The 23751-nt window shown below is 36.9% G+C and overlaps 1 protein-coding gene across 3 annotated transcripts; it reads right to left on the bottom strand.

Annotated features, from left to right (window-relative positions):
- Positions 1–374: 374 nt before the first annotated feature.
- LOC124216700 (vascular endothelial growth factor receptor 1-like) lies at positions 375–20347 on the bottom strand. Of its 3 annotated transcripts, XM_046621541.2 has the most exons (31): positions 20170–20347; positions 19653–19734; positions 19301–19465; positions 19103–19242; positions 18571–18699; positions 16745–16872; positions 16439–16625; positions 14708–14832; positions 14181–14334; positions 13814–13959; positions 13347–13527; positions 13048–13177; positions 11683–11888; positions 11425–11591; positions 11155–11296; positions 9685–9812; positions 9379–9565; positions 8538–8662; positions 8014–8167; positions 7647–7792; positions 7180–7360; positions 6881–7010; positions 5609–5814; positions 5351–5517; positions 5077–5218; positions 2154–2288; positions 1864–2031; positions 1636–1775; positions 1310–1472; positions 1127–1233; positions 375–1057 (listed from the first exon to the last, which is right to left on the bottom strand). In XM_046621541.2, the coding sequence occupies exons 5-31, from the start codon at positions 18677–18679 to the stop codon at positions 935–937; spliced, it is 4077 nt and encodes a 1358-aa protein (XP_046477497.1). In that variant the 5' UTR covers positions 18680–18699; positions 19103–19242; positions 19301–19465; positions 19653–19734; positions 20170–20347; the 3' UTR covers positions 375–934. The 3 variants fall into 3 exon arrangements, with proteins under 3 accessions (XP_046477497.1, XP_046477499.1, XP_046477500.1); XM_046621543.2 differs by lacking the exons at positions 19103–19242; positions 19301–19465; positions 19653–19734; positions 20170–20347 and having other exon boundaries at positions 375–774; positions 907–1057; positions 18571–18817; XM_046621544.2 differs by lacking the exons at positions 19103–19242; positions 19301–19465; positions 19653–19734; positions 20170–20347 and having other exon boundaries at positions 1127–1224; positions 18571–18813.
- Positions 20348–23751: the final 3404 nt, after the last annotated feature.

Below are 23751 nucleotides of genomic sequence, written 5' to 3'. Positions count from 1 at the left end.
TTTCTCTAGTTTAGTCAGAGTGAATTCCACGTAAATACATTTTTCTTCTTGATAAATTTCGTTTCATAATTAAAGTCAGCAAGGTGCACATACCTTTGGCAATTTAGAGTTTGGCAATTCAAACATCTTTCTTCCCGCTTGACCTTTCGTAGTCGGCACAAGTTGTCACAATAAAACAGGATATTTGCATACCAAATGGGCACGTCTCCCGTGAAAAACGATAAGGATCAAAAAAAAAAACGATGTTCATTCAAAACCAGCTACTAAAAACGACAAAAAGAACGATGTTCAAATTTTGTACATTTGAGGTACGGATGATCCGTCTAAAATACCTATTGTACAAAATGGAATACAGTAAGAAATTAACTCCCATCTTCGCTTTTAAATCTTTATTGTAGAAAATTATTTAAAAATTTCTATGACAAATTTGTATATTCGCTTGGTTTCTAGATTACTTAACGGAATCTACTGTTAAATACTTTTTTCAAAAAATCATTACATTCATATACATAAATAGAAAAAGCATGAACAGAAAAATAAGAATAATTCAGGGGGAATAACGGCTGATCCCCGCATCGCCGCCACCCCTAGGCCAGGGCCTTGTTGATCTGGGCGTAAATACGGGCCTGACTAAAACATCCATCAATATTCAACACGAATCACCGCTTGATACGTGTGATGTCCACCATTTTGCTCGACAAAGTATCGTATACGGAGTTTAGATTTGTATTGCAAAATATCGTACTTATGGTTTTTTGACAGTGACTTGTTATTCTATATTTTGGTTAATGAAAAGCATATCATATATTTCTCACTTGCTTGCCTGTTAAACTATAATAAAATATCATAGAAATACATATATTCCATAGGTATGCCACTTCAGTTGAGACAGTCGAATGTACGTACCGAGTTTCACGTTTTCTCGGAGGAATTCTTATTTCTTATCGTCAGATAATAACTTGGCTTGATCATCGATGTTCAACTTGGGGTCCCGGCGTTCGACCATCTTTTTCACAAAATAAACTGATCCTGCCTTGAGCAGCTTCTTACTCCAAAGCTATGAAACATGCACAAGATTAATATTTCTCCACGGAACAGCGGTTTCATTCATTCTTTTGATACTCACTCTCTTACGGTTCGCTTTAAGTCCTATGCAAGCAATGATTATGACAATAATTATGACGAGCCCGCAGATCAACCCAAGATGAATTATGTGACTTCGTCCTGAAAATACTACAATTGTTATAGGTCGAAATAATCGTCGAAGATTGAATACATCACATTCGTAATAGGTATTGCATAAGTTTACCTTCATTCACTACAATATCCACGGATCTTTCATCGCTGCCAAAACGATTCACAACTCGACACGTGTATCGTCCACTATCTTGCTCGAGAAGGTATCGCATCTGGAGCTCAGATTTGTCTTGCGAAATTTTGTACCCATTGTGTTTCGGCAGTGACTTGTTATCCTACATTTTGGCAGAAAAAAAGCACACATTTCTCGTGGTAGTTGACAAAGACATTCCTAATACTTCCGTAGTGTGATAGTACACATATTCATGAATTAGTATTTTGCAAGACTTCGACGAAGATAATATCAACAAGTTTAAAATGCACTGTGCATTACGTTACCTTCAACCAGGTGATTTCTGGTTTTGGCATTCCGTCAGCTAAGCATATGAGAATTACGTCGTCTTTTCGTTTTTTGCCAGTGTCAATCACTAACTGAGAAGTGTTCATATTCCATTCGTATATTTTTGGTTTACTCCCAGCTGAAACAGTCAAAAAACAGAAGTAATTCATTTAAGTTGATTCGAGTATAAATTCTTTTCAAGCCATGATCAAAGTAATTTTACATACCCGCCACCGACAAGTTATACGCCTGGGGTTTGAAGCCCTTACTCTTGTCGAGAACATCACAAATGTAAATCCCATCGTCCGATCGAGTCACTCTGCTTATTTGAAGTATTGAAAGATGCGTAAATTTTGTTTTCTTTTTCAAAACTCTCATTCTTCCTGTTTCAAGATCTACAAAAATATGTTTGTGTACTTCACGGATTCATGTTGATATTCGTACTGTTACTGACTTCATTCGAAGAAGCAGGCTTGACTAAATATTATGATGAAAAATCAAACAAAGTCATATTTACCCGAACGATTAACGTTCCATTTAAGAATCTCATCGCTACTAAAATTAAGATAACTTGAAATACCACACGTGATATTGATACTATCACCTTCCGCGACAGATTCAAGAGGCATTATAGCGAACGACGCGTTGACGTCTGAAACAACCACAAATTGATGAAATTATTTTGTTTTTTGATAATAGTGTACTGTGGTATTTCATCATCTAATTTCCTGGCCAAATTAACTGGAGTAATGTACTACGGCAGACGTCTCTACTTCCACATTTGGCTGCAGGTCTCACATACATTATTCGAAATCTTGCATAAGTCTGTTGTCAGATGGCAAAAAGTCACTGTCAGCGAAGATTCTGTATTTCACAAATTTTTGCAACCGAAGACAAAGCTTCTAGGGTAGATATATGTCAACAGGGGCATGAAACTCGAGGGGAGCAGTAATTGGAGTGTGTGAAAGTTTCATATAACAGTGAATTTGCAAGCTATGGGATTACTCGAGTCCCGAACGATACCAAGACTGGATATCCATGGATGGCAAGGCACCAAGAATCACACAGGAAAGGCTTATTGTAAACGCAATAACCAACAATTCAACTCCGGAAATGTGGAGTAAATTGATGTCAGTCTACGAGTGGAAATTGGCAACAACCCCACACCTTGAGCAAGCGAAATTCTTCTCTCTAAAATGCGAAGGTCATCAGGTATCCGTCTTTTCCGGGAAACTGGAAAGAATACGGTGAAAAATAGCTCAGCTGGAAGAAATAGTTTCAGAGCGGATGATCATAACAAAGGTGTTAACGTCGCTGTTGGAAAAGTATAAGCATTTCGTTGCGGCGTGGGAGTCTGTACCACTCCAGAGTCAGAGCATCAGGGTCATCACATAAGTAAGTTTAGAACCAGAATACGAAGAGAGTAACCAAGAAGACGACAAATTTGATCACCGATCAGGGAGCAGCGTCTTCGAGAAGTGTTGAGTGAAAGTAATGATTCAAGTGAGTCTCAAGTAGATTTGAATACTACAATTCGTGAGCCGGAAAAACGTAAAATCACAAAACCTAAGAGGTATACCGATTACGAAACAAGCTTCGTAAGTGTACTAAATGAACCAATGACATGTGGATAAGCAAATCAAAGCATCCACTCCGAAAAGTGGAAAGAAACAATGAACACTAAATTGAGTGCATTATGTAAAAACAAAACTTGGACTGTAGTACCTACTACAATAAACAAAAAAAAAAAACAAATAATAGATAGTAGAGGAGTATGCATCGGTTGCAGAAATAACAACCATTAGAATCATAATAGCTATAGGAAATAGATTAAGTTTACCAATGTATCACATGGATGTTAAAAGCGTTTTTCTATATGGCGAGATAAATGAAAAAGTATATACATGCCCATTTATATTGAGAACAAACATAACATTGTTTGTAAATTAAACAAATTTATTTATGGTTCGAAGAAATCTCCAAAATATTGGAATTCCAAGTTTGACAAAATAATAACAAAAAGAGGTTTTATTCGTTCTCAAAATGATTTTTGCTTTTATACAAAATGTAATTCTGTCTCAAAAATATATCTGCTATTGTTTGCAGATTGACATTCTCGTTGTTGTCACAAAAAATGAAGAAATCTGTGAGTTGAAAACATACTTGAGAAATATATCTGAGACAAGTGATCTAGGCCTGGTATCGAACTATTTAGGAATACGCGTTACACAAAACGTTCGAAAGGGAATTACTGAGTTGACGTGAGCAGTCTATTTCAAACAAATTTTGAATAAATTTGGTATGCAGGATTCTAAATCCATGTCGACACCCATGGAAAATAAGTTTCAGATCATTAAGCCAGATATAAGCTATCCGATACTAGAGACAAAATGTCAACAAATAATAGGCTGCGTTATGTACGCTGTACTGGCAATAAAACGATACTTATGCACTAGCGTAACGTATTTAAGCGGATACTAAAATTATGCCAATAATGGCTATGTACATGGCGCTAAAGCGAATACTCAGATATGTGAATAAAACTTTGCGATATAATTGTGCAATTGCATAGTTGCTTGGTTATCTCGCAAGCAGCAAAGTGTTAGCTGATCGTCAATAGAAGCTGAGTGCATAGCTTCGAGTTTAGCAACAGTCGAAGCCTGCGGCTGTCGAGGAGGGTGTTATAATCTTATTGTATGTCAGGTCGGCAGATCAAACAGCTGGGCTATTTACGAAGCCACTACCAAAAGTAAAATTCGAAAAGTTCGTTAAGGATTTAAACCTACGCTGAAAAAATATTTGTGCAAATAAAATGAAATTCCTGTTAAATCATGCAAGTAGAAAGAGGGTTAAACTAAAAAGTTCTCAAGATTCAGGGGGCACAAAGTAACTGTAACAGAAATATATACGTACTATGTGAATGGAATTGGCTGGAAAGGAAAGTAAAAAGCTTTATTGAGGGGGTGTATTAAACTGTTAGTACGCAATAAAGCTTGAAGAAAGTCGCAACTTCTCGCTTTGCAATTTTGATTTATCATCCATGATCGATACATCGTACTTCGGATATAACTTTGAATTTCCGCTACTTGATTTCCTTCTTCTTCCCTCTCAAACCTCGCGTGAGAGCAGTCGTGTAAAAATTAAACATGTTTTTGAGGCGAAGCTGCAAATAAGACGTGAATATAAAAAAAAAAATCTGTCGTTCACTGTACCAAACTTCAAATCCATTTTTTGTAACAATATGTTTGTTTCCTTAGACTGTTCTTAGGTATCTATACCAACTTTTGTTAGAAATGCCAGATTCCAATAATATTCAATTCGAAGTGTTTCAAATCTTGGAAATCAGTTAGTCGAATGATTCTCGAGAAAATCATGATACTATCAGTCTATGTTCAATAACCAGAGTAGATTCTGCGATACATACAATGTAAGGAACATACCAGAAACGGAGATTAATTTGGTATCTTCAACACAGCTAATATAGTTGCAGCTTCTGCATGTCAGATGTCCTGTGTCGTTAATCTTTATGTTCAAATGCGACACCGAAGTCACCGCATCGTGGTTTGCAAATTCCCCAAAATCCTAAGTGGGAAATACGTATTTAAGTATTGCGTACGTCAAACGTAGCGGAATAAGTATTCGTAGGGCTATTAGTGAGTATACATGAATCTCGAGGAAATCTGAAATCAACCAGAAAGATTTATAAGTACTTACCAAAAGAGATGCAGACCTATTTCCATTCAGTGATGGATAGTTAGGCAATTCCATATAACTCCACGTCACGTTTGCCAACGGATGACTGACCGTCATGCAGAGAAAATTTGTCGACTGGCCCGGTGCAACGTATGTCAAGGATGGAATAATTTTGGGAACCGGCGGGGCTAAGAAGTATGAGAAGTAATTAGTACAGCGATGACGTGAACAAACATACTCAATTGTACGATTGGAAATGTACGATAGAAAATATCTTACCATCAATTGTCAAGTGAAGATTTATTTCACTCGTGTCATGTTTCGTTCTCACGCGAATGACATATTCGCCGTTATCGTGCACGTCCGATTTATGTATTTCGAAAAGGTGGTTTAGCCTTCCGTCGATCCGGAAGGTGTCGCTGACCGAGTATTTGCTGCTATTCTTGAAATCGATTTCCGTGGTTTTTTCACCGTTATTCTTGTACCTGCATAAAACCAACGTAACGTTTTCCGCTTTAGAGTGACAACATTTAAACTGTGAAATGATCCTTCGCTATCTCTGCAAAGATGTCATGCAGCCCTATGGGAAACGGTGTCCATACGAATACGAGCCGTGGCCACTGCTGTGTTCTACATACCGCATACCGGGACAATCTCTTGAAGCTTGAAAATCAACTGCGCATGCGCCAAGTAATTCAATCTCATTGGTCGGCGAAATCTTCCCGCAGCGATATTTTTGTCTGCGATGCACGCGAGCCAACATACGCAAAATGTGTACATTTGAATTTTCAAAGAGTATAAGCATCAAATTCCAACCGTTCTTTGAAGAATCGACTTTCCGACCCAATAACAAATACTTCCCAAACCTTTCCGAGTCACTACCTCAATTATTTGAGATTCTAACCTCGAAAATTCGTATCAACTGCATCCCCGTCAGAAATAGTTTGACAGCTAAAACTCGGGATCGCCAGCCTGCACGAACAGCCGATGAAACTCGCGCATGCGTAGTTCATTTTCATCAATTGATATGAAACGAGGAACGTGTTGATGTATTTTTTTTTTTTAGAATTTGCGTTCATGCAGGTCGTAGTAAGAAATCCATCCAAATATTTATACCAATAAGAAAAGGGTTTCCTCACAATGAAGGGAAATAGATGTACATGTCCGAGGGGAAATTTTATTAGCTTTAAAATTAGCGACATCTGGGACCTGTGCGCGAAGCAAGTCCAGAGATATGAGTGCTCAGCCGTTTTTTTTTTTTACAAATTTCCGTTTAAGTGTAACTCCAAAAATACTGACACTAAAATTTAAGAAAATTGCAGGAAATCTTTCGGTGGCAACACATTCACTAACTCTTGTGAAATTTAGAAATATCGATGGGAATGTTTTCCCCACATGTGTGCACTGTGACGTGGAATAACTATCCTTATTATTTTTTTATTTACTCTCACAATATAATTTTACAAGAACTACAATTTTTCTGATCGATTGTCTCGACTTATTAGAGCAACCAAATACGGAACTGTTCAATTAGATAGAATGAACGCTCACCAGTGCAGCGAGTATTCGGGATATGCGTCAATCTTAATATTCCATCTGGAAGTCTTTCCCTCTTCTCCTACAATTGATCGATAATCGTCACCTTCAACCATCCTTACGTCGACAAAGAAGTGGTTCGGATCTGCGATTGAAAAATTAGGCATGCATTAATGCATTATTCTGTAGAATATGTGAACGATCTCTTCTGTGCAGACCGATCGAAACACTACACCATACCTAAAGACCTGACAATACGATATCGGTCTCACTTTGTGGTATGTACAGCCAGCGTTGACGATTGTGATGCTTACCCCAAAACTTAATATCACACGTGTCTGCTGCTCCATCATCATCGAGAAATTCTTGTATGAAACAAGTGTAGCTACCGCCATCATTTTCCGTCACATTCTTAATTGTCAGCTTGGAAATATGAGATGTATACATAGGATCTGCTGTATCCGTTGTGAACCGGGTTGTGATTAGCCGCTGATGCTAGAATGTCATTGTTATCACATTTTTCTGATCAACACACTGAATGAATCTATGCAACAATTATGTGCATGTACAGCTACACTTGAAATTAAATGAAGTGCCATTATCACGAAGATATATTTCTCTTCATAGATATTGTGTCAGCGGCGTACAATATTAGGTAGTATAATTCGTATTGTTCCTCAGTTACAATAAACCTTGAATTCTTCCACTGAATAAATATACGGCCGAAATTTTACAAATATGCATGGTGTTCATTACTGTAACAGCGTTGTTGAGTACTTACATGGACTGATTCTGGGGCTTTCCATTGAAGTGTAAGATTTTGAGAAGAAGGTACGGTGATTGTGCAATTTATATTTTGATCCCTTCCCCAGACCATGTGGTGTAACGCGATTTTATCAATCTCTGGTTTGGGCATCGGAAAATCATCTGCATACGACAAAAAATTATTGTTGCAACAACCAACCACTTGCAGTAACCTAACTTGTTTACTCCTTAAATACTGTGGTCCAAATTATACGAATACAATTTGATCATAAATGAGTGTGAGACAAAGAATGTTTGAAATCCTTTATTAGAAATACCGTTAATATATTTCAGTACAACATCTCCACGTAATGAGGTCTGAGACAATAAAAAGTTTGGCTTACCTTCCTCATCGGCGAGACGATACGAAACTGACTTCATATCACGTAATGCCCTGGGTTCGTTGATTACGGAACAATTAATTTCCTGAGTAAGCAGGTGATTTACACCTTCCGTCGCAATGAACCCGATTCTTGGATCGAAGTGTCCCGTCAAGTTCTTCGAATTTGATACAAATGTTTAAAAATTGTTACGCTGATATTATCAATTTGTAATTTCAAATTTTCAAAAGATTGATACTGCCTATTTTATATTAAATTGACTGTTAGTTTCCTAGGTTTACGTTGAGAAAAGTGATATCGCAAGCCTTGTTACTCAAAATGGTGTAAAATTTAACGGTTTGTGTAGTTCATAACACCATTTTTCATAGTCAAGTCAACTATTTTCTGGCGTTAATGTTGTTAATTTTGCTTGCATACAAGGAAAATATATCCTATCGCTGTACTAAAATATGGTTATTTTTATTAGGGATCTCTTTGAGTGCGACTATGAAAATTGCACCATTGATTTTGAGTGCATATTCACTTACTTCGTTGCGTGTATGAGCCATCACAATCCAATGAGGTGACGTTGTCCGACATGGAAAGACTGCTGGGCCTCTTTTCGTTACTGGTAACTCTCTGCCCGTGGCCATTTGGGCAAACGGTTCCGTAGCTAGAATAAATAGGGTAAATTTAACAGTTTTTTATCGATGGAAGAAGGTTGATTTAATTAAAAAAATAGAACTTGTTCTAAATAAATGTTTAAAAATGAAGAAATAACACAGAAAAATTGAAAAGTGAGAAGTAATAAATTTTTTTATGAAAATCAGCGTCGCCAACACAATCACTACAGAAATCAAGTTGATATTTATCACAAGTCGTTTGATTGGAAGATGGACACGTTTCTAACGTTTTTTTTTTCTTTTGCCATCCTAACAAGTATAAAACACACGTCTCTGCCTTTTCTGTAAGCATTGTCTTGTGACGATTTGTTTCATTACAATTTATACGTACGTTGAAGGAACTATCGACTTTTTTAATCTCACGAGGAAATCGTCAATTTCAATACAAATCATAAGTACGTTCAACTGAAAGAACATTCGTTCTTGTACCAAATAAATAAATAAATTAAGGATGTATAATTGTAAAAAAATAAGATGTGAATATAAATCATTTGAAAAGAAAATCATTCATTCATCCATCCATTCATTCCCACTCGTCGTTGAATATTACACTGCGATATGTGTTATTTCAGATTACAGCTGGCCATACTGGTTTCCAAGCACGACATGTAAAAATTGGACACGTTAATCTTTCTGTGCAGTTTTACTTGTTTCATCAACTAAGCGCGCAAAAGTGTAATATTTAAACGGAAAAAATCTTGCTTACAATTTACGTAGATATGAATCCAAGCGATGTGTTCGTCAAGGTGTTCGATAGTTTGGTCGGTGTTACGGATTACGATACCCTCCTCCGCACAGGCATACCATCTCGTGTCGCTTCTAGTTGCATTATGGCAAACGAAGGAGGCGTTATTCGGACCGTAATTTATAGTATGATTGCACGAATCTTCATCCTGTAAGGTGTAAAGGTAAGAGTAAAGTTATTAGTGGCAGATAGATACTTGTAGTTTTTCTACAGCGTTATCGAAATATCAGCGCGCGTATAGGCAAGTTGGTTAGAATTGATACTTGCCGATGGAACGTCCATTACTGAAAAATGGAGCTTGCCGTCACCCTCACAGAATATTCTCAGCTCATTTCCTTCTTGGATCATGCCATCTTTCGCGTTGGAACGTATCGTTGGTTTCCGTGCTGCAACGCCTACATGAGTACACGTAGATACGGAATGATTAGACTTGTATAATATAAGCATGGTAGTTTCGTCAGTAAAAAAGTTAACATTCACAGGACCGACGTGTATTATCAGCATTTCGCTATGTATAACGTATCTTCAAAAATGTTTTTCATTAATCGGGTGATCACTTATGTCTAATTCTAAGTAATTGACATCGCTTGCCCTTCTTTCCAACTATCGCCGAGCATTAAGAAACAAGAACATATTCGCAGACTGAAAATGTGTTCAAAATATTTTTCAACCATCAATAAATAACGCGAGTGCTACATTTTTAAGGTAATACAGGTGATAATAGTTTTCGAGGTAATAGTAGGATACGTGCAAAAAGTCTTTTATACTTATACTTCTCTGCAATCGTCATCCAAATTGAGTGAATTGATTCTAAATGTCTCATATGCTTGTGTGAAACTTAAATCGATTTAAAGAGTTTTTGAGGAACCCAATTTCATCGAATCAATCATAACGTTTTACATAAGATATAATATGCAAACCGATTATTGAACGACTGATCAAAAAAACTGGAAACTGGAAATCACACAATTCAATTATTGTGAGAAACAAGTATGGACGAAAAATTCTACGCCAATGCAGGAATCTCACAATAAAGACAACTTTCCGATGTTGCTATTTGCAAACTTTGTACATTCATACATACACAAGTAGGATGTCATTTACCTTTTTTGGGAATTAAATTATTATACGATTTCTTGAAATAAGCGAAATATTAGGAAAAAAAATATCAGTTGGACACAGTTTCATCGAACAACATTACGATCGGAAAGAAGTCTCGGTACGATGACTCAAAGTCACGTGAAAACAGCAATCGCAATCAACACTTGAACATTTCTCTTAAAGCCATTGACTGTGAGATGCGAACCGTGGAAGAAGCGACTGCACGTTAAAACAGCGTTTCCAATATCTGTTAGATCATCATTCGCAAGTGGTACAAAGTAGCCAATCGCGATAAAAATGTGTGAAAATTATTCAAAAAGTGTTCCAATTTTCGCTAAGCGGTTATACAAGGGAAAGAAGAGTATTATATTTAATCAGTTAAAGTTGTTCTTTTCAATTAATTGTGAAAATAATAATAAGCCTTGCGAGAAAATTTTTTTTCCACTCATTATTTAAAAAATTTTTTATCGTTGGATATAGTTTCCACCAATTCAACTGCAGTAAATTCTAAATTACTACACGGCACTTTTAATTCCTATTGAAAAACGAAGAAATTGGTGAATGTCTGTATCCCAGATGGTCGCATTAAACCAAAATCATGATACTATCTGTCTATAGTTAAACGGAGGAACATACCAGAAACGTAGATCAACTTGGAAACTTCAACACAGTTTATATAGTTGCAGCTTCTGCATATTAGATGTCCTGTGTCGTTAATCTTTATATTCAATTGTGACTTCAAGGTTACCGCATCGATGTTTGAAAGTTCCTTATAATCCTAAGTAGGGAATAGGTATTTAAGTATTATGTACCTCAAACGCATTCGAACAAGTATCCGATTATTTGTGAGTAGATATAAATCTCGCTGAAACCTGAAATTAACCAGGGAGATTTATAAGTACTTACCAAAAGAGTTACAGATCTATTTCCATCCAATGATGGATAGTTAGGCCGTTCCATATACCTCCATGTCACGTTTGCTAACGGATGACTGACTGTTGTGCAGAAAAAATTCATCGACTGGCCCGGTGCAACGTACTCCACGTAAGGAGTGATTTTGAGAATCGGTTGTACTAGGAAATATGAGAAATCATTTGTTCAGCGGTGATATGAACATACATACTGAATTGTACGATTGGAAATGTACGATAGAAAATATTTTACCATCAATTGTCAAGTTAAGATGCAGGTCACTCGTGTTATATTTCGTTCTCACGCGAACGAGGTAATCGCCATTATCGTACACGTCCGAGTTATGTACTTCAAAAAGGTGGTTTAGCCTCCCGTCGGTCCGGAAGGTGTCGCTGACCGAGTATTTGCTGCTATTGTTGAAATTGATTTCCTTAAGTTCTTGATGATCGATCTTGTACCTGTATAAAAGCAACGCAAAATTTTCCGTTTCAGTATCTAACTACGTAAAGTTTTCATCCTGCATTATAGGAAGCAGCGTTCATACGAACAAGACCCGTGTCTACTGGTATATTCTACATATGAGTCGAAGAACACACTCTCGAAACGGTCAGTTCTTAAAATTCTATCAAAGTTCGTGAATATATTGTATTTGACCTCAGAGAACTTCTCTAATTTCTATTTTTTTTTTTTTATTATTCCAGCGTGAGTGTTTTTAGAGTTACCCGTGATCAAAGTCTGTAAAAAAAACCTTCCCAACAGTCATGCACGGTGATCTTCAAACCAGCTAATATCTCCGGACCTATTTATCCTGGAGCGTCCTGATGGAGGTCTCCTTTTAAGTTCAATAAAACTTCACTCCAGAACCTGGTAATTAATTACGCTTTTCTTGGAACCGAACATGTTTTTCAATTGGTAAAAATATTAAAATCGATATTTCACCCTGATCTACGCGATTTAAAAATTTTTAAAAAATACCAGCTCGTTCCTTGTTCGATTTCCAATAAAAACTAAACCGTTTATAATGAAGAGGTAAAGGAGTGCATGCGAAAAAAAACGCGGAACCCGAATATTAGTTAGCGTGCCTTAAACCTAGAAGCGACAGTACGAAATGGACCGTTTTCAAACACTATTTATGACGAATACCGCATTATTTCTTCATCAGTGGACATTAAACGAAGAAAGTGTTTGTATATTTTTTTGAGAATTTGTGTTTATGCAGATTATGGTAAAAAATCTATCCGACTATTCATACCAATAAAAAAAAGGCATCTTCAAAATGAAAGGAAATAGATTTTCAGTGCTCAGGTGTTTTTTTTTTTCTTTTTCTACAAATTTCCGATCAGGTTTAACTCCAAAAACACTGACATTGAAATTTAAAAGAATTGGAGGAAATCTCTCGGTGGCAACACATTCACTAACTCTCGTGAAATTTGGAAATATCAATGGGAATGTTTTCCCCACATGTGTGCACTGTGACGTGGAATAACTATCCTTATTATTTTTTTATTTACTCTCACAATATAATTTTACAAGAACTACAATATTTCTGATCGATTGTCCCGACTTATTAGAGAAACCAAATACGGAACTGTTCAATTAGATAGAATGAACGCTCACCAGTGCAGCGAGTATTCGGGATATGCGTCAATCTTAATATTCCATCTGGAAGTCTTTCCCTCTTCTCCTACAATTGATCGATAATCGTGACCTTCAACCATCCTTACGTCGACAAAGAAGTGGTTCGGATCTGCGATTGAAAAATTAGGCATGCATTAATGCATTATTCTGTAGAATATGTAAACGATCTCTTCTGTGCAGACCGATCGAAACACTACACCATACCTAAAGACCTGACAATACGATATCCGTCTCACTTTGTAGTATGTACAGCCAGCGTTGACGATTGTGATGCTTACCCCAAAACTTAATATCACACGTGTCTGCTGCTTCATCATCATCGGAAAATTCTTGTATGAAACAAGTGTAGCTACCGCCATCATTTTCCGTCACATTCTTAATTGTCAGCTTGGAAATATAAGATGTATACATAGGATCTGCTGTATCCGTTGTGAACCGGGTTGTGATTAGCCGCTGATGCTGGAATGTCATTGTTATCACATTTTTCTGATCAACACACTGAATGAATCTATGCAACAATTATGTGCATGTACAGCTACACTTGAAATTAAATGAAGTGCCATTATCACGAAGATATATTTCTCTTCATAGATATTGTGTCAGCGGCGTACAATATTAGGTAGTATAATTCGTATTGTTCCTCAGTTACAATAAACCTTGAATTCTTCCACTGAATAAATATACGGCCGAAATTTTACAAATATGCATGGTGTTCATTACTGTAACAGCGTTGTTGAGTACTTACATGGACTGATTCTGGGGCTTTCCATTGAAGTGTAAGATTTTGAGAAGAAGGTACGGTGATTGTGCAATTTATATTTTGATCCCTTCCCCAGACCATGTGGTGTAACGCGATTTTATCAATCTCTGGTTTGGGCATCGGAAAATCATCTGCATACGACAAAAAATTATTGTTGCAACAACCAACCACTTGCAGTAACCTAACTTGTTTACTCCTTAAATACTGTGGTCCAAATTATACGAATACAATTTGATCATAAATGAGTGTGAGACAAAGAATGTTTGAAATCCTTTATTAGAAATACCGTTAATATATTTCAGTACAACATCTCCACGTAATGAGGTCTGAGACAATAAAAAGTTTGGCTTACCTTCCTCATCGGCGAGACGATACGAAACTGACTTCATATCACGTAATGCCCTGGGTTCGTTGATTACGGAACAATTAATTTCCTGAGTAAGCAGGTGATTTACACCTTCCGTCGCAATGAACCCGATTCTTGGATCGAAGTGTCCCGTCAAGTTCTTCGAATTTGATACAAATGTTTAAAAATTGTTACGCTGATATTATTAATTTGTAATTTTAAATTTTCAAAATATTGATACCGCCTATTTTATGTCAAATTGACTGTTAGTTTTCTAGGTTTTCGTTGAGAAAAGTGATATCGCAAGCCTTGTTACTCGAAATGGTGTAAATTTTAACGGTTTGTGTAGTTCATTACTCTATGTTTCATAGTTATGTCAACTATTTTCTGGCTTCAACGTTCTTAATTTTGCTTGCACACTAAGAAAATATATACTATCTACGTACTTTCAAAATACTGTTATTTTGTTTACGGATTTCTTTCAGTGCAACAATGAAAATTGCACTGTTGATTTTGAATGGATATTTACTCACTTCGTTTGTTGTATGAAGAAGCACTTCCCAATGAGGTGACGTTGTCCGACATGGAAAGACTACTGGGCCTGTTTCCGTTACTGGTAACTCTCTGCCTATGGACATTTGGGCAAACGGTTCCGTAGCTAGAACAAATAGGGTAACTTTATCAATTTTTTTCCACCTGAGTAGCAGTTGTGGCCATTCTGCTATCGCGTTGTGACCATCTTTGTTACGTACAATTTGATGTTATAACTACAGCCCATACAGAGGTGTGTTAATCTGTGTGAAGCCTAATTAAGTAGAGTTATTAAAACAATCAATTCGATCGACGCGTTTCTTTGGCACTTGGGCCGCAAAAAAATTTGTAATTGAGTAGAATAAGCCAGGGTAGGAAATGTCATTAGAAATGGGTTCCAAGGACCTGAGAAATGCTCCTCAAATAGTCTGGGAAGCTGCGTTGTAAAATTTCGAATGAAAAAGTAATGCATCAGCCGGTCATTCTGTAATGGAAGTAATTTATGTTAGAAATTGAAACTTCATGGTTCTTGCAAATTTTTTCCCATTAAAATTGAAATCGTATGATTATTGGTAATTATTCATCCTTGAAAATTGAATGATTATAGGAAATTATTTACTATTGAAAATTGAATTAAGTGCGAGCAAGAGTAGAGCGTTTGATACTCCACAGTGCTGGCCAAGGGTTAATGGGAGTTATTTTCCATCGAAAATTAAAATTTACCTGCTGAGGGATATATTTTGCATTAAAAATTAGAAATCGATGGCTAATAAAAACTGTGGTGCATTAGAAAAAAGGAATGCGTTATTTGCAACCCTGCCAGGAAGCGATCGGGCATCGAAACCTCAGGGGTCGTAAATCTTGCAATCCTCTGATGGCCTGGCCAAATCGCCGGGCTAAGTACGTGGGCGCGGCGCCAGCAATACCCCGAGACGAAGCCCTTCTGGGTGCCTTGGAAGGCGGCTCTCCCACTCGAGGTGGGGAACATTGCTGGGCCCTTGGACCCCTCAAATAAGACAGAACCCTGCCAGCAATGAATATCTGTAAGCATCCCTCAAATAGCTCACGAGTTCCCTCGCATATTAAACGAGTCTTCGTTAATCAGTTTTCACCTTCAATTATTCCATTGTTTGATTATTTTCACACCCCATCAAGCCCCCAACAAAACACACTTCCACCAACCCCGAAAATATGTTTGAAAGTTTACCAAGTATTAAAAACTTCTGTTCGAAACTTGCTCAAAGTCAGATTTTAGTCACGAAACGAGTAATTAGGGAAACGAAAATTTCAAATCAGCGAGTACAGAACTTTGTGACAATGGCTAAAAATAGATGGCATTCACGAATTGCGCATCGATGCTCTCCGCTTTGAAGTTCTCGATGCAATCGAAATAGGGTGTCTACTTTCTGCAAATAATCGATGGACATTACGTCGGTAAAACGAATATGCGTTTCGGATTCTCAAAGGTATTAAATTTATAACTATATGCAGTTTGCAAATAAGCGCATGAAAAAAAAACAGATCACATGACTGGTAGAGACACGCAATTTTAGATCAAGCATAAGTCGTTAAATTATACCGCAATATGTGTTATTTCAGATTACAGCTGGCCATACTGGTTTCCAAGCACGACATGTAAAAATTGGACACGTTAATCTTTCTGTGCAGTTTTACTTGTTTCATCAACTAAGCGCGCAAAAGTGTAATATTTAAACGGAAAAAATCTTGCTTACAATTTACGTAGATATGAATCCAAGCGATGTGTTCGTCAAGGTGTTCGATAGTTTGGTCGGTGTTACGGATTACGATACCCTCCTCCGCACAGGCATACCATCTCGTGTCGCTTCTAGTTGCATTATGGCAAACGAAGGAGGCGTTATTCGGACCGTAATTTATAGTATGATTGCACGAATCTTTATCCTGTAAGGTGTAAAGGTAAGAGTAAAGGTATCAGTGGCAGATAGATACTTGTAGTTTTTCTACAGCGTTATCGAAATATCAGCGCGAGTATAGGCAAGTTGATTAGAATTGATACTTGCCGATGGAACGTCCATTACTGAAAAATGGAGCTTGCCGTCACCCTCACAGAATATTTTCAGCTCATTTCCTTCTTGGATCATGCCATCTTTCGCGTTGGAACTTATCGTTGGTTTCCGTGCTGCAACGCCTACATGAGTACACGTAGATACGGAATGATTAGACTTGTATAAGCATGGTAGTTCCGTCAATAAAAAAGTTAACATTCACAGGACCGACGTGTATTACCGACATTTCTACATGTAAGTATCATCAAAAGTGTTCTCTATTCAAATTACTGATATTGCGATTGGCAAACTATGTTTTTTCCAATACGGAAGAAACGTTGCCATCTTAAAAAAAATATCATGCCAGAATGTCCAGTGGATGTTTCATTGGTTTTTTCTTCAACCAACAAGGTTAAACTACATGTCGTAGCTTTGATGAGGTAGTCGACACGTAGTTTGCAATACGTCTTATTACTCATAAATGTACAGGAAGGAAGTAGACGGTGGTTTCCTGGCAGCAGTATGTGAGGAAATTTTAAGTGGTTAATCAAGTGACAGTAAGCCCGAGTCATTCTGCGTCACATAATTATGGGTGACGATAAAAAGTTCTGTGGCGAACTTCAGACGTCAACTGCCACATCTAATAAAATTCCACTGTAAAAAAGTAGTTCATTCGTCATGCAGTATGTTCATGTTTTTTTTAATTTCAGTATCTTCAGCAATGATTGTAATTTCAGCATGTAGTTTTCAACCTCAAAAAGTTGAACTTTCCAAATTACAGGCATTATAGATCAGTACGAAATCATACATCCGGATTGTTCAATACTAAAAAAGTTTCAAATTATTAGGCTTTTTGTAGAAAATGAAGAAATATCAGTTAAACTCGGTTGGGCGAATATTTTTTTTCATCAAACTGGCGATTTATTTTGATGAAAAGGTTTCAATAAAATACTACGTCGAAATTTTTAGATTTTTTAAACGCTGAGACATATATGTATACACTAAATTACATCGCTTCCAAAGGCTAGCGGATAAATGATTCATAAGTCTGTTTCAAAATCTCGAAAAAAAACGTAATCATTCAAACTAAACAATACATAATCGGCAAGAAAATGAAGTATTTTATTGTTTTCCCTGACTGTCCACACAAGACCTGCGGATCGAAAATTTACATGACACCAAAAAGATAACATTCATATTCCCAATATCATGGCATATTGAAGAATAAGTGAAAGATATTCTAGAAGTAGTTGAGCAACGTTAACATAGTTCCGATTTTAACTTTTCCGTGCAATCTCACGTTGATATCGGAAAACGGTTGATAAAATATCCATCACATCTCTGAGCGTATGCAAAGAATGTAGAAGCGCTCAGATTGGATAAACTTTCTTCAGAATTTGTCAGTTTCCAATCTAATATATCGTAATTTTATTTGAAAATATGTCAGACATTTCCTCCCACCTGCAGAGTAGTCGATCTAGCACGATGACCAAAAATATGTACAGTAGCGCTCAAAAGTATTTTGATAATACGAAATTCGTTATTACTTTAACCAATCGTTTTTCTTACTTTTCTTTATTTTAACTTCATTTTCGAGTAATGGAGAGTTAATTTTTAAAAATTATTTAGAACATCGAATTTGTTTCAACAAATAATATTATTGATTTTTGTAGTTTATTCTTGCATGTAATTAACTCAATTAATATCTTTGTCAAAATACTTTTGAGCGCTACTGTAACTACGTACTTTGCAGTTTCCTCCGTACGGTACGTAACAGAAAACCAAAAGACAAGAGTAACAAAAATGTCTTTCAGCATTTGCAGTGTGGTTCGCAATCTTACCTTCACGCAGTCCTGAGACGATGAAAACAACGAAGAACGTCAAAGTGATGCGATCCATGTTGTGCCAATGATTTTGTTTCACAGGATCAGGTACAAAATCGAAATTCATTCCTCTTCTGGCAAAACAGTCTGGTAACAGTGCGATTTCGATTTAACCCCGAAGAAATCACAACGCACGCTTATACCACAAGTTGTCGTGGCTTAATGATTCTGATACAAAATGCTCGTCATATTATATAACAAGAAACGGATGAAACTTATCTCATTAAAACTCTCCGATGCGATAAGTAATTTGTTCAATTATCCTTATTCCCCCTCTCTCTCTCATTTAGAAATCGAGGGGACAAACAATCTTGTTCACATTGCGACATTTCAATATTTGTCTGTGAGTACACATACTGATCGTCAGTTTCACGATTTATTTATCACAAGTGAATTTATTCATCATCGCGTTCTCAATCCACAAGCAATTACCCGTTTAGGATTTTCCTTCATTGTATGTTCAGAAGAATGTAACAAACATATTACCTACCCTTTTATGGTTTAGTAATGCTCAAAAAACTGTTCTGACTCTGTCGTAACGGTTGTGGTCTTGTGGGACTTCTACAAGATCAGGAAACAGCGGGTTCGCATGTGATTGTGAGTCATAGCCTATGAGCTGTGATTGCTAAGCTGCAGAAAGTAGAAAAATTACATTCCTTGTAACGTTTTATTTCATATTTCTTACTACATTTGGTCCTGGAGATCAAGCTCAAACCAGGTGGAGGAACCAGACAGCTCCAGCAATCTTGAAATTAATGCTCTTCACTCGATTGACGAAGAGAATTAACGGGTCGTAGCACGTACGGTACATCTACGGTCGATAATATTTGACGAAGTTCGTTGAAAGGCTGGCCTGTTGGCAGGTGGACACAGAATGATTCTTAGAGGTACTAAAATTGAAAGAAACGTGAACTTATGTGATGAACGAACTACTTTTATACAGAGAAATTCAATCAAGTGTGTGCAGTTGACGTTTGAATCTCGTATTGAACTTTTCATATTCAGCCATAATGATGTGAGGTAGGAAGACTCAAGCTCACCGTCCTTTCGTGAACCATTTCAAATTTCCCCGTTGACTGTTGACAGCAAACCGTCGTGGACTCCTCTTCTATACTTCCATCACTCATTTGTTTGAAAAATTCACAATTTTGAAACAAATAGAGAAGCAGAAATAATTCTTCCTGAATCTTATACTTAACACTGTGAACTTTCAAGAAAATATACAGTCATTGGTGTGGGCTTTGAAAAGTTCAATTGTTTTAAGACTTGAAAGTGAAGAACATTTTACTGGACTAATGCATGCGATAAATATACAGAAACCTATATAGACATTGAAATTTAACGTATATTCATTACGGAAAATACGAAGTACAGTGAAAATTTATATGAATTACGCACAAAGAAGAAAAAACAAGCAGAGGAAATCGGTAAATTACATTAGTCGTGAGGAAACAGCAAAACGGTTACAGATACATCAAAATTACAACAAGTAAACCTGTTTTAGCATTAAAAATACCAAAAAATGATAAAAGACGCAAAAAAAAATCATTCACTTACATAAGAAAATACCACCGATGAGTGAACACAGGGGCTTGTAGTCCGGGAGTTAACGACAGAAATTTCCGGGTCATTTCCGCAAGCTTCATTTTTTTGTATGAGTTATGTTTGTAACGTATAATAATAATCTGAACGTCTGCCGGCGCACCCCCGCGACAGGGGGTTACAGGAGGGTTACAATTGCAGCAAAAAATCGACAAAAAAAATTTATAGCCGCATACGCGAAACTGATTTTACGTATCAGTTGAAACATAAGAAGCTTAGAAATTATCGTCTGCCACCTAAATTCCGCAACAAAATTCGTCTGCCACCCACACAAGTAAGCGCAAAAAAAATAGTAAAAAAATTTATGCCCGCAAGGATGAAATTGATTAGAATGCTTCTTTTTATATCAGCAAACACAAAAATAATAGTCTGCCAAGCGTATGAAGTTGCGTTCGGCATGCAGCGCGCGAGCACCGCGGCCGAGATCGCGGCTACGACGCTGCATCTTTATCGGCCTGAAAGACGATCGTTGTTATAAATTGTTCAACGGCTATCATGAAGTTGTTTTTTTATATTATACATTTGTTCAATATAATTAATTTAATAAATTCTCGTGGATAGTTACGCTAGATCTTTTCCGTGAAAATGGAGGCTTAAATATAGTGATGAAATTCGCAAAAATGTTTAACATTATAAACTAAGCAATATAAATCTCTTTTATTACACCTCTCTACTCATCTCTGGACAAGCTCGTTGGCCGTGAAACAAATAGTTCCGTAGGCGAAAGGTGGCTATAAAATTGGGACTATTTATACCTGCGGATAAATAATTATCTCCGAATGTCATTGTAAAACAGTAATATCTAATTTTTATCTTAAAGCATTTTATCAAATCAATATATTTTTAATTTTTAAACTAAAAGGTCTCTACCAGACTTTAAATTAATTCACTGAACAAACATTTGCATACATATAACATAAAAAAAAACCAACTTTATGATAGCCGTTCAATAATTTATAATAATGATCGTCTTTCAGGCCGATAAAGATACAGCGTCGTAGCCGCGATCTCGGCCGCGGTGCTCGCGCGCTGCATGCCGAACGCAACTTCATACGCTTGGCAGACGACCTTCGCCGTATCTTATTAGTGGCAGACTATTATTTTTGTGTTTGCTGATATAAAAAGAAGCATTTTAATCAATTTCATCCTTGCGGGCATAAATTTTTTTACTATTTTTTTTGCGCTTACTTGCGTGGGTGGCAGACGAATTTTGTTGCGGAATTTAGGTGGCAGACGATAATTTCTAAGCTTCTTATGTTTCAACTGGTACGTAAAATCAGTTTCGCGTATGCGGCTATAAATTTTTTTTGTCGATTTTTTGCTGCAATTGTAACCCTCCTGTAACCCCCTGTCGCGGGGGTGCGCTGGCAGACGTTCAGATTAATATTATACGTTACAAATATAACTCATACAAAAAAAATGAAGCTTGCGGAAATGGTGCAATGAAATCTGTCGTTAACTCCCGGACTATTGGATGGCATGGACACAATTAGCGTTGACTGAAGATTATACAACATCTGTAGCGAAATTTATAAAAGTATACATACTTTCTCCAATAACGTTAAAAATATGTTTGGAAGCTTAATTTCTAAATCTTTGATTCAAGATAACATCATTCTATTAAATAAAGTTGGGCAATAACTCATACACATACGTATATGTAGTCTTTATTGGAGAACAGTATATCACGAGATAGATGAGATAGATGACTTTTCATCCAATATGTACACAAAAATATGAAATTAATAAAATCAGCTCGTGGCTTTTTCAAAAATAAGAGGACGAAGAAGATAAAATGGTGTAAATAAATAATGAGTACGACGAGATATAAAAAATGGTATAACGGTGCATTATACCCTGAGATTTCTGTACATTGGCCACTATAAACGAGCAGATCGATAAGCGAAGCTACATTCCGTAATGATGTATATCACTAGAACTACCGAAATTAAGACGAAGCTATTTCAACCAAAACCAGTGAAAAATTCATATCATATTGATGTAAACATATTCTCTTATTAAATATTTTTAAAGACCAGTAATTTTGACTGGTGTGGTAGTTCTAGTGATATTCGTCTTTTAGCTCCGGTTGCCTATTTTCTGGCGCTGAGTGGCTAGGGAGTTTCACAGAATCCTCCCGATACACGATTGTAGTAATACATTAGATTCGTTTTTTTTTTTAATTTTACTCGCTATGACGACGATTCATACGAATTTCTGAATACTTCATTTGAACTTTCGAAAATCTGCTTCAATTATTCAACTTGCTTCTCACGTCGATCCAGGCTTTTCTCTTTACCGCCAGTGCGAGTAGAATGCACGCTGTGACTACGGTTGCGACTATGACTGTTACTGCTTTGACTTCTGCTGCTGTGCTCGCTTCTTTCGGCGTTCATCTCGTTTCTGGTTCTACAGTCCAAAGCCAAGTTATCGGGCTCGAGAGTCGGGTGGCGTTTGCCGCATCGCCTTCGTCGGCTTCTCCTCCTCCTCCCCTTTTTGCCGCACTTTTCTTTCCGCCGCCTCCGGACACAGCCACGGGCGCACCGCCGTGTCTTCTTGCACTTCCGGTACTTGCGTCGCTTCCTTCCGCAGCTCTCAACCAGCCCTCCTTCACCCCCCATCGTCATTGGAACCCTACAGGCATCAGTGCTCAGGGTATAGTGGCCGTGTTGACGCGTCAGTATTCCGTATTCTACTCCTCGCTTCAGCGCCGCTTGCAGCTGTGTAGATTTTGGAAAAAAGTTGCCGTGAGAATTTGTTGTGAAAATTTGGTGCTGTGGCATCTCGTTGCAAAAATACATTGCTCTAACTGGATCATATTTAATTTTGAAAGACAACTTTCACCCTAGTTTTTGCAGTATATTGATCCCATGTAAAAAAACTAAAACCTCTGAGGTTTAGCACTATGATGTCTGTACTTTTCTATTCCCATAGTTGACCCACAACCATTTGTCAGTAGTCTAGATCTCGGTGCCATATTGCTTGGCCACGATTTCACATTTTTGCCAATAACACAGGTCTGCAACCAAAAAACTACACATGTTTTTTTTTTATACTGTTTCTTATAGGATTCTACTCAACGAAACCGGGAAGAATAATTAAAAAATTGCATCACGTCAGGTTTTTTATTAAAACTCGTTTGTAGTTTGCAAAAGTAATTTCTCACTTCCATTTAATATGTATTAGAGTGATACTAGAGAATAATTACAAACAGGGAAACAGAAAATAGAGAGCAGAAACGTTTTAGGAGGAGTAACAAAGAGATGAAAATGTGGAATAGGCAAAAAGAATGAAAACGAAATGTTGCGAACATTCCATGAAGAGATATTCTTTAGTTTATTGTGATGAAATGGTAGTTTCTTCATTATTGTTATGCTTTTTTGATGCAACCACCTTGTATTTTGCAAAAATACTGTACGCAATGGACGGAAATGGAAGTCATTTTTGGATGCGTGACACTCGAAAACATAATATTTATCAAAAACATCCTCTATGCAGCTGAAACAAAATATTTTTTAGCAGGCCTGTGTAATAAGA

This window comes from Neodiprion pinetum, chromosome 4 (genome assembly GCF_021155775.2).
Source record: "Neodiprion pinetum isolate iyNeoPine1 chromosome 4, iyNeoPine1.2, whole genome shotgun sequence".
NCBI lineage: Eukaryota > Metazoa > Arthropoda > Insecta > Hymenoptera > Diprionidae > Neodiprion > Neodiprion pinetum.
The sequence above is the reverse complement of the archived record's forward strand: the minus strand, read 5'-3'. Positions and strand labels throughout refer to the sequence as shown.